Source organism: Gracilinanus agilis, chromosome 4 (genome assembly GCF_016433145.1).
Source record: "Gracilinanus agilis isolate LMUSP501 chromosome 4, AgileGrace, whole genome shotgun sequence".
NCBI lineage: Eukaryota > Metazoa > Chordata > Mammalia > Didelphimorphia > Didelphidae > Gracilinanus > Gracilinanus agilis.
This window is the reverse complement of record NC_058133.1, coordinates 67,797,612-67,809,738: the sequence shown is the minus strand read 5'-3', so window position 1 is coordinate 67,809,738 and position 12,127 is coordinate 67,797,612. Positions and strand designations below refer to the sequence as shown.

The 12,127-nt window shown below is 40.1% G+C and overlaps 1 protein-coding gene, 1 long non-coding RNA gene and 10 other non-coding genes across 14 annotated transcripts; 11 read left to right on the top strand and 1 right to left on the bottom strand.

The window, feature by feature from the left end:
• The first annotated feature begins 247 nt into the window (after positions 1-247).
• LOC123243651 lies at positions 248-5,409 on the top strand. Of its 3 annotated transcripts, XR_006506051.1 has the most exons (12): positions 248-282; positions 1,113-1,159; positions 1,586-1,618; positions 1,890-1,923; positions 2,126-2,157; positions 2,798-2,839; positions 3,257-3,297; positions 3,896-3,974; positions 4,496-4,528; positions 4,864-4,897; positions 5,084-5,140; positions 5,319-5,409. It is a non-coding gene; the product is annotated as an uncharacterized LOC123243651 (long non-coding RNA). The 3 variants fall into 3 exon arrangements; XR_006506050.1 differs by lacking the exon at positions 2,798-2,839 and having other exon boundaries at positions 249-282; XR_006506052.1 differs by lacking the exons at positions 248-282; positions 2,798-2,839 and adding an exon at positions 371-607.
• Positions 514-593, top strand: LOC123248222. The gene has a single exon (XR_006506293.1). It is a non-coding gene; the product is annotated as a small nucleolar RNA SNORD74 (small nucleolar RNA).
• On the top strand, positions 1,455-1,515 carry LOC123248266. Its single transcript, XR_006506333.1, has one exon. It is a non-coding gene; the product is annotated as a small nucleolar RNA SNORD75 (small nucleolar RNA).
• On the top strand, positions 1,981-2,048 carry LOC123248258. The gene has a single exon (XR_006506326.1). It is a non-coding gene; the product is annotated as a small nucleolar RNA SNORD77 (small nucleolar RNA).
• Positions 2,663-2,725, top strand: LOC123248223. Its single transcript, XR_006506294.1, has one exon. It is a non-coding gene; the product is annotated as a small nucleolar RNA SNORD44 (small nucleolar RNA).
• Positions 3,118-3,182, top strand: LOC123248260. Its single transcript, XR_006506328.1, has one exon. It is a non-coding gene; the product is annotated as a small nucleolar RNA SNORD78 (small nucleolar RNA).
• On the top strand, positions 3,731-3,811 carry LOC123248194. The gene has a single exon (XR_006506269.1). It is a non-coding gene; the product is annotated as a small nucleolar RNA SNORD79 (small nucleolar RNA).
• On the top strand, positions 4,032-4,116 carry LOC123248226. The gene has a single exon (XR_006506297.1). It is a non-coding gene; the product is annotated as a small nucleolar RNA snR60/Z15/Z230/Z193/J17 (small nucleolar RNA).
• LOC123248219 lies at positions 4,587-4,665 on the top strand. The gene has a single exon (XR_006506291.1). It is a non-coding gene; the product is annotated as a small nucleolar RNA SNORD47 (small nucleolar RNA).
• On the top strand, positions 4,940-5,018 carry LOC123248218. The gene has a single exon (XR_006506290.1). It is a non-coding gene; the product is annotated as a small nucleolar RNA SNORD47 (small nucleolar RNA).
• LOC123248189 lies at positions 5,177-5,253 on the top strand. Its single transcript, XR_006506264.1, has one exon. It is a non-coding gene; the product is annotated as a small nucleolar RNA SNORD81 (small nucleolar RNA).
• A 79-nt stretch (positions 5,410-5,488) lies between the features above and the next one.
• LOC123243650 (heme-binding protein 2-like) lies at positions 5,489-8,439 on the bottom strand. The gene is made up of 5 exons (XM_044671674.1): positions 8,000-8,439; positions 7,326-7,461; positions 6,471-6,636; positions 6,134-6,326; positions 5,489-5,832 (listed from the first exon to the last, which is right to left on the bottom strand). The coding sequence occupies exons 1-5, from the start codon at positions 8,072-8,074 to the stop codon at positions 5,788-5,790; spliced, it is 615 nt and encodes a 204-aa protein (XP_044527609.1). The 5' UTR covers positions 8,075-8,439; the 3' UTR covers positions 5,489-5,787.
• Positions 8,440-12,127: the final 3,688 nt, after the last annotated feature.

Below are 12,127 nucleotides of genomic sequence, written 5' to 3'. Positions count from 1 at the left end.
GCCGCTGCCTAACGTCACGTGCTCCCCGCGAGTCCAACCCCCCGCCGCAGGCGGTAGGAGGGGCCACCGACTAGGGGACGAACCGAAGCTGGGGGAGGGAGGAGCTGGTGGAGAATACCAGAGGGAAGACGAAGAAGAGTCTGGGCCTCCAGTTCCCGCTCTTTGGCAGGGGCGGGGCGGGACAGACGCTGGCGGGGCGTCATGACGTCACGCCGCCTTTATATAAAGGGCTTCGCTGCGGCTCTTTCGTTCTCTTTGAGGAAGAAACGCTCCTTATCTTAGGTAAGTTTTTCCCCTCGACGCGGCTCCGGCTCTGTATCTTCCCGGGATGCGTGGTGGTAGGCCCGCCATTCTCTCTCCGGGAGTAGAGCACATTCTCATCCGCACCTTGAACAGTCGTCGGATGGCATTGGATTCTGTTTGGGACTTCCCTAGGGAGGGAGACCAGGTCCTTGAGGCCTCCGACTTAAGCCTGTATCCTGGACCCGCCGCGGGGTGGGAATATGGTTTTCAGGCCATGCTGTGTGATGAAAGTAACGTTGGTAGGGACATCTGAGATTGCTGATGAATGCCAACGTCTCTGATGCGGGGCCTGAGCCGAGCAAAGGTGGGTGGCGGTGTGAGGGTGAGGGATTGCAGAGGGCCTTAGAAAGGAACGTGGCATCCCACAGTTCCAGCGAGGGCGGCCATTCCCTACCTGTGCCCACGGGATCTTAAAAACATCCCAAAATGAACAAATAACCCTAGGGCCCCTGCGGGGGGGGGGGGAACGGAGCGATCCACGTGCTGACTCTGCACGTGTTTGGGCCCCAAAACCGGGCCTTTGATTTGGAGTCCAGAGGGAGCTTGGCTCCCATGCATAATTATAATCCCCCTTAACCCCCCCCCTTTCCCGTCTGCAACATTTGGAGGTTAGATTGTAAAGACGAATAAGGCTGGGCACAAGAAAAAGTTTTGATTTAATGCATGGGGGGCGGAATAAAACAAATGAGTTATTAGCGTTTCATAGTGTGCTAATCTCAAATGGCAACCAGTAGAGTTTCATAGTAACATGAGGTTTAGAATATTTGCATCCCTTGGTTTCCACAAAACTTGGCTTTTGTTTTTATTAGATATGGAACTCGAGAAAGCAGGAGCATGTTATTGGCTGACCTTAAAGGTAAGCTATATTTGAAAGACAGGGCTTTTAAGGGGTAGAGTTGGGACTCATCAAGAGCCTGTTAGTTGTGACCCTGGGCAAATTGTTTCCTCATCTATAAGATGGAAGACCTCCCAAGGTTATTGTTGAAAGCTAACTATAAATATTAGCTATTACGATTATGTTTTAAGGTTTTTGGCATATCTAACAAATAACTCAAAATGTTTTACAATAAACTCAAACTATTACATGATTTGATCTAGCTACTAAAGCAGTAGTGTTAAATAATGGGATTTGGTATTTTTCCTAGCTGTTCAGCCTATGATGTTCTAAGAGTAGTGGACAGAAATGATTTCTGACAATAATTTGCTGAGGCTTTGATAGTGAGAGAGAGTCTCATTCAACTTGGCTTTTTAGAATGTTGAATCTGTTTTCTGTACTTTTCAGTTATACATCATGGATGAAGTTGCTGTTTCTGAGGTAAGTTGAATATATCTGAGTGAAAATGCAGCTTTGGAAGGTAAGCAGTGCCTTGCCACTTAGCATGCTTAGGATCTGGCCCAACCTCAAAGCTGTATTTAAAGAATTGAACAATTGTGCTTTAATGATGAACTTTTATTTGCTACTCTTGATCATGGGTATGATGAGAAATATTACCACCTTTCTCTTAAACTGAAGCACTCAAATGGTACTGTTTAGAGATAAACACAAGAAGATAAGTTACTTAGTGCTGTGTGTTTTCTCTCTTTAGGCTCCAAGGAATTGCAAGCATTACAGGCAAACAGGTAATATACTTTTTTCCCCCAATGGTCATGTCCCACTTAATGATAATAGTAAAACAGATACTATGATGGTTGCATAGTTCAGCAGATATTAATGAAGAATACTTACCTTATTGTCTGATGTATCTGACTTGTAAGAAAACAATTTGCTTAAATTTCTGCGATAAAAGAGAATAAATAAATTTTTTTCCTTCCCCTTTTTTAGCTCTAGGGACTTGACAACTGGAAGTAGAAATGGTAAGTGAGGCCTTAACATTTGAAGTAGAACATGGAGGAACTGGGCAACCAAAAATATCTTTAGGAATCTGTCAGATTACAGTTATTTGCCAGGTGCCTTGAAAAAGTAAAAACTATTTAGGTTTTGTTAGATATAAAACTTAGGGCCATATTAACACTGGAAGCATCAAGAGTACCTAGTTTTTAAAATTAGAAGTAAACTTGGATTTTCAAAGTTAAATAAGGATATGATAAACATGAAATTGGTTGTACCCCTTTTTGTCAGAAGTTTTATGTAGTTGAGTTTGTAAAAGTAACTGAGAAGCAAGAAGTGGTGATACTTGTTTTGCTGTTGATTGGGAGGTTTTTATTGTGTCAAAGGTTAGTTCAATAGTCTGGGAACAACTATTTTGCTGATATTGCTCTGCTTAATTACAATGAAAAAATGTCTGCACTTTGGTTTCCTTTGTCTAGGAAATGATTATCCTAGTTGAGTTCTCATAGGAGAGTTGTCTGGTAATCTCAGCCTGAATGATGAAAAGCCAATAGACTGACTTAATCATGGAGGTCTAATTAGCTCTACCTGATTTCAGGCGTTGCTTTTAAACTTTTGATAATTACTACTAGTAGGCTTATTTAACCTAAAGTTGGTCTCTTTTAGGCTATAGCTGAGATCTTGAAGTTGTTGCAGTTGGATTATTTTGTAAGTGAATATTTATCATTTTAGGCATTTGAATTGATACCAAGTGCTAGCTAGTTCAGGAAGAGTAGGTTTTGAATTTAACTTGATTAACTTTGAGTCACTGAATAACCCTGCTCAGGGATTTATTTGTAAAATGGGAATAATAGCTGCTACTACTGTGGATCAGTTGCCATATGAAGAATGGTGTTTGTTTGTTTTTTCTAAAGCAATATATTCATTTTGGATTTGGCAAGGATCTTTGGAAATGAATATTGTTTCCTAAAGCTATTTAACAGGGTTTATAATGATGTCTTCAAATGTCTGACCTGAAATCAGCATGTAGATAAATCATAGCACTGAAGTGCCCTGTAACAAATTGAGTGCAACTTTGGTTTCTCTGTGACTAAGTTACATTTCATGTAAACTGTATCTGTATAGGTTTCTCAAGTCCAGATGCCGTGGTGATCACTTAAAATTGGGTAAGGAGACCAAATGCTGCTTGTGTTATCTGGGGGACTTGGAGGAAATATATCCAGGGTTTGATCATATCCAGATTCTTCTGACAGCTTTTGTTTCTCAATGTGGGGGGGGGAATAAAACTTTTTAAGAAATACTTTGCTTTGATTTAGCCTTTTCCTTGGTGTGCAATCTAATCTAAGCTGTGGTTAACCTATTTGTAAAATAGGGTACCTAGAGTTTGTTTATTTGACAGGGAGGAAATACTTTTTGTATATGTAAAATTCTGGATAACTTCAAAGATTTCTAGAAAGCAAGTAGAGAAGACTTGAAATGTATAAATGGCCAAGACTAGTCTAAGCAATTGGCTTGTCAGTTGTATATAAATGTTAAAGGAAAAGAATATAAAGATTAAGCCAATATGTAAATATTAAAGGGCTGTAAAGTTGTCTCATGTACTGTTGGTGATGATTTATACATTAAAACAATGGGAATCTCTCTGAAAGAGAATGAGGATTTTCTTTTTCTGAAACAGTACAATTTTCTGAAAATGGAAAAATGGACAATCTGGCAAGAAAAGTTAACTCTCCTCCCCCCTCCCCCCCCCTTTTTTTCTACCAGATTAAAATGCATTGATCTATGGTTACTACTGAATAATGCCATCTATGCTGAGCCAAAGATGAATGAAGAAGCTGAAAAGGTGACTATAATTACATTTTGAGAAATTTGCAAGCAGGTCACAAAGGGAGTCTCAAAGCTTATACAATGATGATAACATAGTTCAGCAGATGTATGGTGGTGAACAACACTATTTTGTCTTTCGCTCCTATCTGATGTATCTGCTATTGGAGACTCCAGGATTATATGTATAAGTATATTAACTATATCATTTTTTAAAACCCTTACCTTTCATCTTAAAATCAATACTGTGTACTGTGTGAAGTATAGGCAATGAGATTTAAAAGTGACTTGCTCAGGGTCACACAGCTAGGAAGTCTGAGGCCAGATTGGAACTTGGGACCTTCCACTCTAGGCCTGACTCAATCTACTGAGCTACCTACTTCTCTTTTCCCCCTCCCCCTGTAATTTGTAAGTTTATGGGGTTTTTTTATCTTGGCAATTGTTCCTTTTGCACCCTCTGATAAATGTTAGATTAAGTTAAAGGTTCTTTTGCTGTTTTTTTCTAACCTTTCCCTGATGGCAATGTTTTTTATTTTTCAGCATAAAATGTCAAAGGGATTGGAGAAAAGACAAGTAAGTGAAATAATTCCATTTTAGTTAACCCATTTTGAACATTTGAGTATTTAATTGTAACCAGTGATGTAAAAGATTCTGCCAAATGAAAGAACATGATTTTACTCCTAAACCGTTCCATATTTTACCCTGAGGTTACAATTGGAAACTTGAATACAATGACATCTTATTAAATTACATGGGATTATGGGTAGAATATGGCCAAGGTAATGGAAATGATCAAATGGGTTATAGCAAGGCATGTATAAGAGAAATTACAAAATTGGGAGTGTTTTGTAAGATCAGGCCAAATGTTCAAGTTGTAACTTTTCTAAAGTTTTATTATCCTTTCATAGATTGAACAAAAATCTGAGGAACCTACCATGGAAGGTAAGACCCAGATTTTTGTTGATCTTTTGAGTGGGAATTTCTAACCAGTGATGTTAATGATTCTGCCAAATGAAATGGCAATGATTTCACCCATATACCGTTCCACTTTTATTCTGAGGTTATCATCAAAAATGAATGTTGTTGCAAGCTTTCAAAATACTTGGCTAATTTTACTGTTTGTTCTAGGAACACTTTGGATGAATCATCCGAAATGAAAGTGCCTGGCTTAATATTCCCAGTAAGGTAAGGGGGGAAGCAAAAGAAATCCCTACCCTACCCTTCAGAACATGATGACATCATCCTTTACTTGAACTCTCTCACTGATAAGTGATGAGAAACTAAGGTCTGATTTTGACAAATTTGGGGGAGAAAGTATTTTACTGATTTTCTTTGTAACTAAAGGTAATGTTTTGCATTGCAGGTTAGGAACTTCTGGAATCTGAGAAGCTTGAAACAAATGACCAATATGCTGTTAAGGTGTTCCCAACAGAATTTTAATAAAGTGATATACATTAATTGGTTGTGATGAGCTATCTTTCAACAAAACTGAATTTCAGATAGGCCTTATGTTTTCATTTGTATAAAGCTTGGCTCACTTAGCACCATTAAAGGGAAGGATGATATGGCATCCCTTCAGAAGATTATGAGGTATATTTTAAAAAGGAAAGAATATTTAAGTGACATTAGTCAATTTGAGTAACTGGAAAAATTTTAACTACAAAACTTTTAATAAGGAAAAGTACAGTTTTAAAGTTTGCAAACCATTGTACATAATTCATTTGACAAGAAAATAAAGAAAAAAAGAAATGGCAGGTACATACAGATATTCACAAACTGCAAGCCAGTGGCAGTTGAGATAGTTGCCCAGGTTTCCTTCACTATAGTGTCCATTAGATCAGAAGTTTGCCAATTTTTCCAAGGAAGTTCTTTGCCATCTGTAACTCATAAAAATATTTTCCACAAAATGACTAATCTGGGCTTTTAACTTGTCCTCCCCATTTCCCATGACTAATTGTACCATTGTACTAGATGTTCCTACATTTGAAAGATGAGTTCATATGGAACTGGATAATCTAGAACTTCATCATTGCTTAAACTAGTGGATCTAGCTCTAGTAAACAAGCCATTAATGGCTTCCTCCCCCCAAAAGTGTATAAACTGGTCTGTTATTAAAAGGAGTGATTACCTATGGATTTAAGGCTATGATTTAAATTGTCAGAAAGATTAAGCCCTTACCCACAACCCTTCCACCTCTTCCTTCTTGAAGTACCATACTTCATTATGTCTGTTGAAGAGTGTAAAAGGTCTATTATAGCCAGCAGTATAGTAGAAATCAGAATGAAAGGATTGACCCTCCTTTTCCAAAGTATCTGCCAGAGCTTTTGCCTCTTTGCTGAATTTTTCCACAGAAGCAAATCCTCCAAATGACCTGTAATAAGATGAAAAGAATTTTATTATCCTGGTTGTAGCACCTTAAGTTGAAGGTCTATAGAGAAACAATGTAGTACTGTTCACACATTGTACTTCTATGCCAAGGGTTCCTCTCCTCACTGAAGTGGAAGCAAATAGCTACCTGACAAAAATGGCTGCTCCTTTCCTCTGCTCAAGGAACACATCCGGGTCTGTGGGCTCTGGTGGAGAATTCTGATGCTTAGTTGGTACAAAGAAGGAAACCTTGTATTCAGTGGTGCCAGGCTGTACCAAGCAGGTCACTGGCACTGTCATCTCAATCTTAGTCTCTGGTAAGAAAAAACTTGATAGTGACCTACATGTATCCTAAAACCACCAAAGGATGATAGTTGAGATGTTTGATCAATGACCTACATTGATGGTCCTCACAAGAAAGTGGGGGGAGGTGAGTCATCCTATATTTGGATAATCTCTTGTAAATTGCAGTTATGTTAGTGTTCATTCAAGAAATTAGCCCAAGCCAGTTACTAACTTATGTAATATAAACTTTTACTCACTAACAAAATTTTCATGGAAAATTGCAGAAGCACCATCCTCAACTATCTGGGTCAGTTATCAGAAGCTCAAGTTTGGTGTGTAGACTAGAGAGTGAGCCAACAAAGCTTAGTACAATACAAAGGCTAGTCACTGAAGGCCTAAAGGAAATGATCATAATGGCTCACCCTCTACTTGGGATTTAACTCCGGTCTCGCACAGGGCTGTCTGCAGCTCTAGCTCCTTGTGAGCAGGAAAAGTAGAAGAACCAAACTAGGATGAGACTAAGGAGCAGCTACCTGCAATCACCTGGCCTGCAAGGCCTCCCCTCTGGTAGCTGGAGCAAGAAAGTCAAAACCTAAGGTGATGCCACTTGGTTCTGTAATCCAAATGGAGACCCACTCAGCCGTGGAACCCAACCCTTGGCTTAATGCCTACAGAGTGGAGAAAGGTTATTCTGGGCAGAGGTTGAAGGGCTGGATACCTGGCTCATTCTCCCCCTGCATGTAGTGGAAGAGTTTCCTGAACCCTTGACGAAGTGCCTCCTTCTGCCCGCCACCTTTGATCACGGTGCTGGCCCATATGCCAGCCTCATAATGCCGGAGTTCACATCCGGGCACCTGGGAATACAACCGTCTCTCAGCATGTGCTCTGCTTACAACTAATTTGTTAGAAGCATCCTTGTCCCTCCTGACTATCCACTGCAGGTTCTCAAAGCTGGAACTTAGCTGTCAAACCTAGACCTAATGCATCCCCATGGACAACACCCTCAAAGCCACCTGAGCCCACACACGCTGGCTAACCCTTTGTTGGGGGCTCCTGTTTCTCCTTTTGTTGCCCATAAATCCCGTCTTCAGAAGCGGGTGGTGGTGAGGTAGAGCATTTCTGCTCTGGCCAAGACTGAGGGACAGGACTGGAGAATACATCCCATCCCAGATCTTTAGACCTCAGCCATCACTTCGCCAAAGAGGGTGCCTACCATGGTGGTGCGCTCAGTATAAATACCCACAAGGATCACAACCCAAGGAAAACCTTGAGGCGGCAAGCCCAGGGTCCTTTCTCAGTTGGCTCCATTTCTCCAGAAACCCCCTGGGGTAGCTCCATTTCACTTTTTCCACTTCCACAATTATCTCTACCCAGAATTCTGGCAGTATTTACCAAAACCTCCGCGGAGCTCCATTTTGGTGACTCCAAGTTCTGGGACAGCAAAGTCTGTTTTAGGGATCTGATCATGGCGTCCACACTGAGTCAGCTGGAAGAACAGGCACAGGAAAAGGTCTGACATCCAGGAACTGGCAAAGGGGCACCTTTCCTAGAATTCTGCTTTTCCCATTTCTATCTACTTTAATCATTTAAACTGGACCAAAGAGAGCATCAAGAGAGAAAAGAGCTCCCATTTAAATGAGTCTCCAGACAGACCCACAGGAGCTGCAGTCCAGGGCACTGAAAGCACTGGTAGTTGTGGTCATGGAACTACTCTTGGTAGTCTAAGAAAGCATAAGAAAAAGGTCTTTAAAAAGTTATGGAGGCAGGAAGTCCTAGGTTCAAATCTGACCTCAGACACTTCACAGCTGTGTGACCCTGGGCAAGTCACTTAACCCCTGTTGCCTAGCCCTTACCTCTCTTCTGCCTTGGAGACAATACACAGTATTGACTCCAAGATGGAAGGTAAGGGTTTAAAATAAAATAAAATAAAAATTAAAAATAAAAAGTTATGGAGGGGGCAGCTGGGCAGCTCAGTGGAATAAGAGTCAGGCCTAGAGACGGGAGGTCCCTAGGCTCAAATCTGGCCTCCAACACTTCTCAGCTGTGTGACCCTGGGCAAGTCACTTGACCCCCATTGTCCACCCTTACCACTCTTCTGCCTTGGAGCCAATAAACAGTATTGACTCCAAGATGGAAGGTAAGGGTTTAAAAAAAAAAAGTTATGGAGGTGGGGGCAGTTGGGTGGCTCAGTAGATTGAGAGCCAGGCCTAGAGACAGGAGGTCCTATGTTCAAATCTGGCTTCAGACACTTCTCAGCTGTGCGTGACCCTGGGCAAGTCACTTGACCCCCATTGCCTAGCCCTTACCAGACAGAAGGTAAGGGTTCAAAAAAAAAAAGAATTAAAAAAAGTTATGGAGGGGTAGCTGGGTAGCTCAGTGGATTGAAAGCCAGGCCTAGAGACAAGAGGTCCTAGGTTCAAATCTGGCCTCAGACACTTCCCAGCTGTGTGACCCTGGGCAAGTCACTTGACCCCCATTGCTTACCCTTAGCACTCTTCTGTCTAGGAGCCAATACACAGTACTGACTCCAAAATGGAAGGTAAGGGTTTAAAAAAAAAGAAAAAGTTATGGAGATGGTGGCAGCTAGTTAGCCTAGTGGATAGAGCACCTGGTCTTGGAGTCGAGGGGACCTGGCTCCAGTTTTGGCCTCATTCACTTCCTGTCTGTGTGACCCTGGGCAAGTCATTGAAATGCCAACTGCTTAGTCCTTGCCACTCTTTGATTTGATACTAAGACAGAAGGGTTTAAAAAAATTAAAACAATAGAGATGAATGGAAGTCAGATTTTTGCCATGAGAAAATGTGGATTCTAGAAACTAGAGGTTGGGAGATCTCATAGAAATCTTCGGCAAAATTCTAAAGTGGATTATTAAACATGATTTCTGATCACCTGGAAAAGAATGGTGACTGCTAGGAGCCAGAATGTGTTTAAGAAAAATCATCCCCAATGTATTCACATTTAATAACTGCTGTATTTCTAGGTAGACATTTGACAATACATTTGGAAACCCTTCAAGATTTCCTTGAACGAGATGAAGAAGTGTTTGAAGGATAATAGTGGTGAGTAGATCAGTAAAAGTCATCGAAGACCTCTGACATTTAGAAGCCATATGGCCAGGCAAATCTCTTAATCTGTCTCAGTTTCCTCATCTCCAAAATGGGGATAACAACACCTCCTCCCAGGATTGTGGTGAGGATAAAATGAGATGTTTGTAAAGCATATAATAAATGCTATAAATAAATATAATATTATTAACTAGTCAAATGATTTTAGGCTGACAATAAATAGCCCCGGGTAGAAAGGTATGTTAATAAGTCACTGTGTCTTTTCAATAGAGCTTGAGTTTTTAGGTTTAAAAAAAAATTGTTGAGGCTGTTTCCTGTTTTAGAGGCAAGGCAACAGCTGCAGAAGTGATTTGACAGCCATAAACTACCACTACTAGTACTATTACTACCACCATACTAGCATTTATACATCACTTTAAGATTTGCAAAGCACTTTGCCAATATCTCATTTGATTTGATCACAACCATCCTGAAAGGTAGGTATGATCCTCCTCATTTTATTTATAAGGAAAAGGAGACAGGCACAAGTTAAATAACTTGCCCAGAGTCCCCCTCAGTTTCCTGACTCCAAGGCCAGTTTCCTTTCTGTTACACTTCATTGATTGCCACAATATCTGGAATTAGGTGAGGTTTAGCAGGTATGTTTATCAAATTTGCAGACATACCAAAGCTTGGAGAAGCAGCAAAATTTTGGGCAATTAAATTTTTTGAATAGGTTAGGCCTGTGGGCTAAAACTAATAGATTATAAATCCACTAAGTCTTTTGGTACTATCTGTAAAATGTCAGATCTGCATCTCAAAGAGGTTTGCTAAATGAAGAGCATAAATGCAGGACAGAAAAATTAAGCCTGGTAGAGTTCATGTGAAAAAGACACAAGAAAGGTCTATGAGGATGGACTGTGGCATATAATAGATGGGTCACTAGCCTGATGGTTTGACTCAACTTTTTCTTTTTTACAATGGAGGGTTCAGCTATAAGATGACATGGGGGGAGGGAGAGCTTTGTGTCCAGAAATGATGTATAAGTGAAAAGAATCTATTAAAAAAAATTTAAACTAAAGACTCATACTCATAGTTAGAAAAAACCTTAGAGATACTGATTATTTTAGCCAGCCATGAGATCAGTACTAGCCAGAAGTGTGATGCAGCTGCTGCAGAAAGGAAACTGCTTAAAACAATCAACAAAACCTTATTTTGTAAGAACCTGCCTCCCTGCTCTTGCATATGTACATTCGTGTTCTAATCTGCACATAGAAATACTGAGTCAAGTCCTGCTTGGCAGCCAGTGTTCCTGGTTCATGAATTCCAATAGACTGGAGAATTCTGAAAAGTTTCACTTCTGGTTGAATATCTCAGGGACAATAGGTAGAAAGACTTTTTGATTGCTCCTCCAATAGAAGCTTATTGTCTTGATGACAGCCAGTTTAAAGGAGAAGAGACAGAGGAATCACCAACACTGGAGAGAAGATGATGTAGGAGTTCTGGAAAGATTTCCACCAGTATGTCTTTCCCAGTACTCTAGATTTGATGAGATCTAGTATCAAGTATCACAAAGCTATTGTGAAAATCAAAGGACAAAGTAAAAGAGGTGAAAATTCATGGGATAAAAGGTCTAGGGACAGAAAAGGGTCCTTAGAGGTCATCTAGTCCAATTTCTTTTTATAAATGAAAAACTCTAGCTCACATAAAAGTTGAAAATGATACTAGACACAAGTTTATTGCTATTATTTTTAACCTATAGCCAAAAGGTCACTGCTCTTCAGAAATGAACAAGATAGCTGATTAGGCAATAAACTTTTCATTCTTACAGTCCCAAAACTATTACTTCTTTCAAATAACTTTCCACAGCTATTAGGACAGATGGAAAATGATTGGCAGTTTAATTGATTTGGGCAGTTTTATAATATTTGACTTACTAACCAACAGTTTGGTAACTGTTTTAAAATAATTTCTGGAAGAAATCTTTCTAAAATTAAAAAAAAAAGTCTTCTATTGTACCATGATTATATGAGGTCTTTTCTTTCCTCCCCCACCCGTACTTTTCCCCAATTTCTAGACCTGGAATGAGATTAAAGAATTGTAAATACTTACATCTGAAAACAGAAGCTGTCCCGGCCCCGGTTCCCAAAGTGCAAACACATACCCAGATGTATGTGTTTGAGTATGGGTAAGAACATTTATGTCACTGTTCTAAGCCTAGGACACTCCTTCCATTTTTCTATTGGTGCAAAATGTTATAAGAACCACAGCATTTCAAGCACCAACACCCACATATGGCCACTCTGGGCTGGTATGCCATCTGTTTAATTAATGGAGCTTGAAACAAAGCCTATTGCCATGGACATTAAGAAGAGCACAAAGAGAGGATTTATGTGTTGCTGTTCTCAAGCATCAAGATTCAGAATGCTAACATTACATGATAAGACACCTTCTATTTGCCTCCAAGTAATATTTT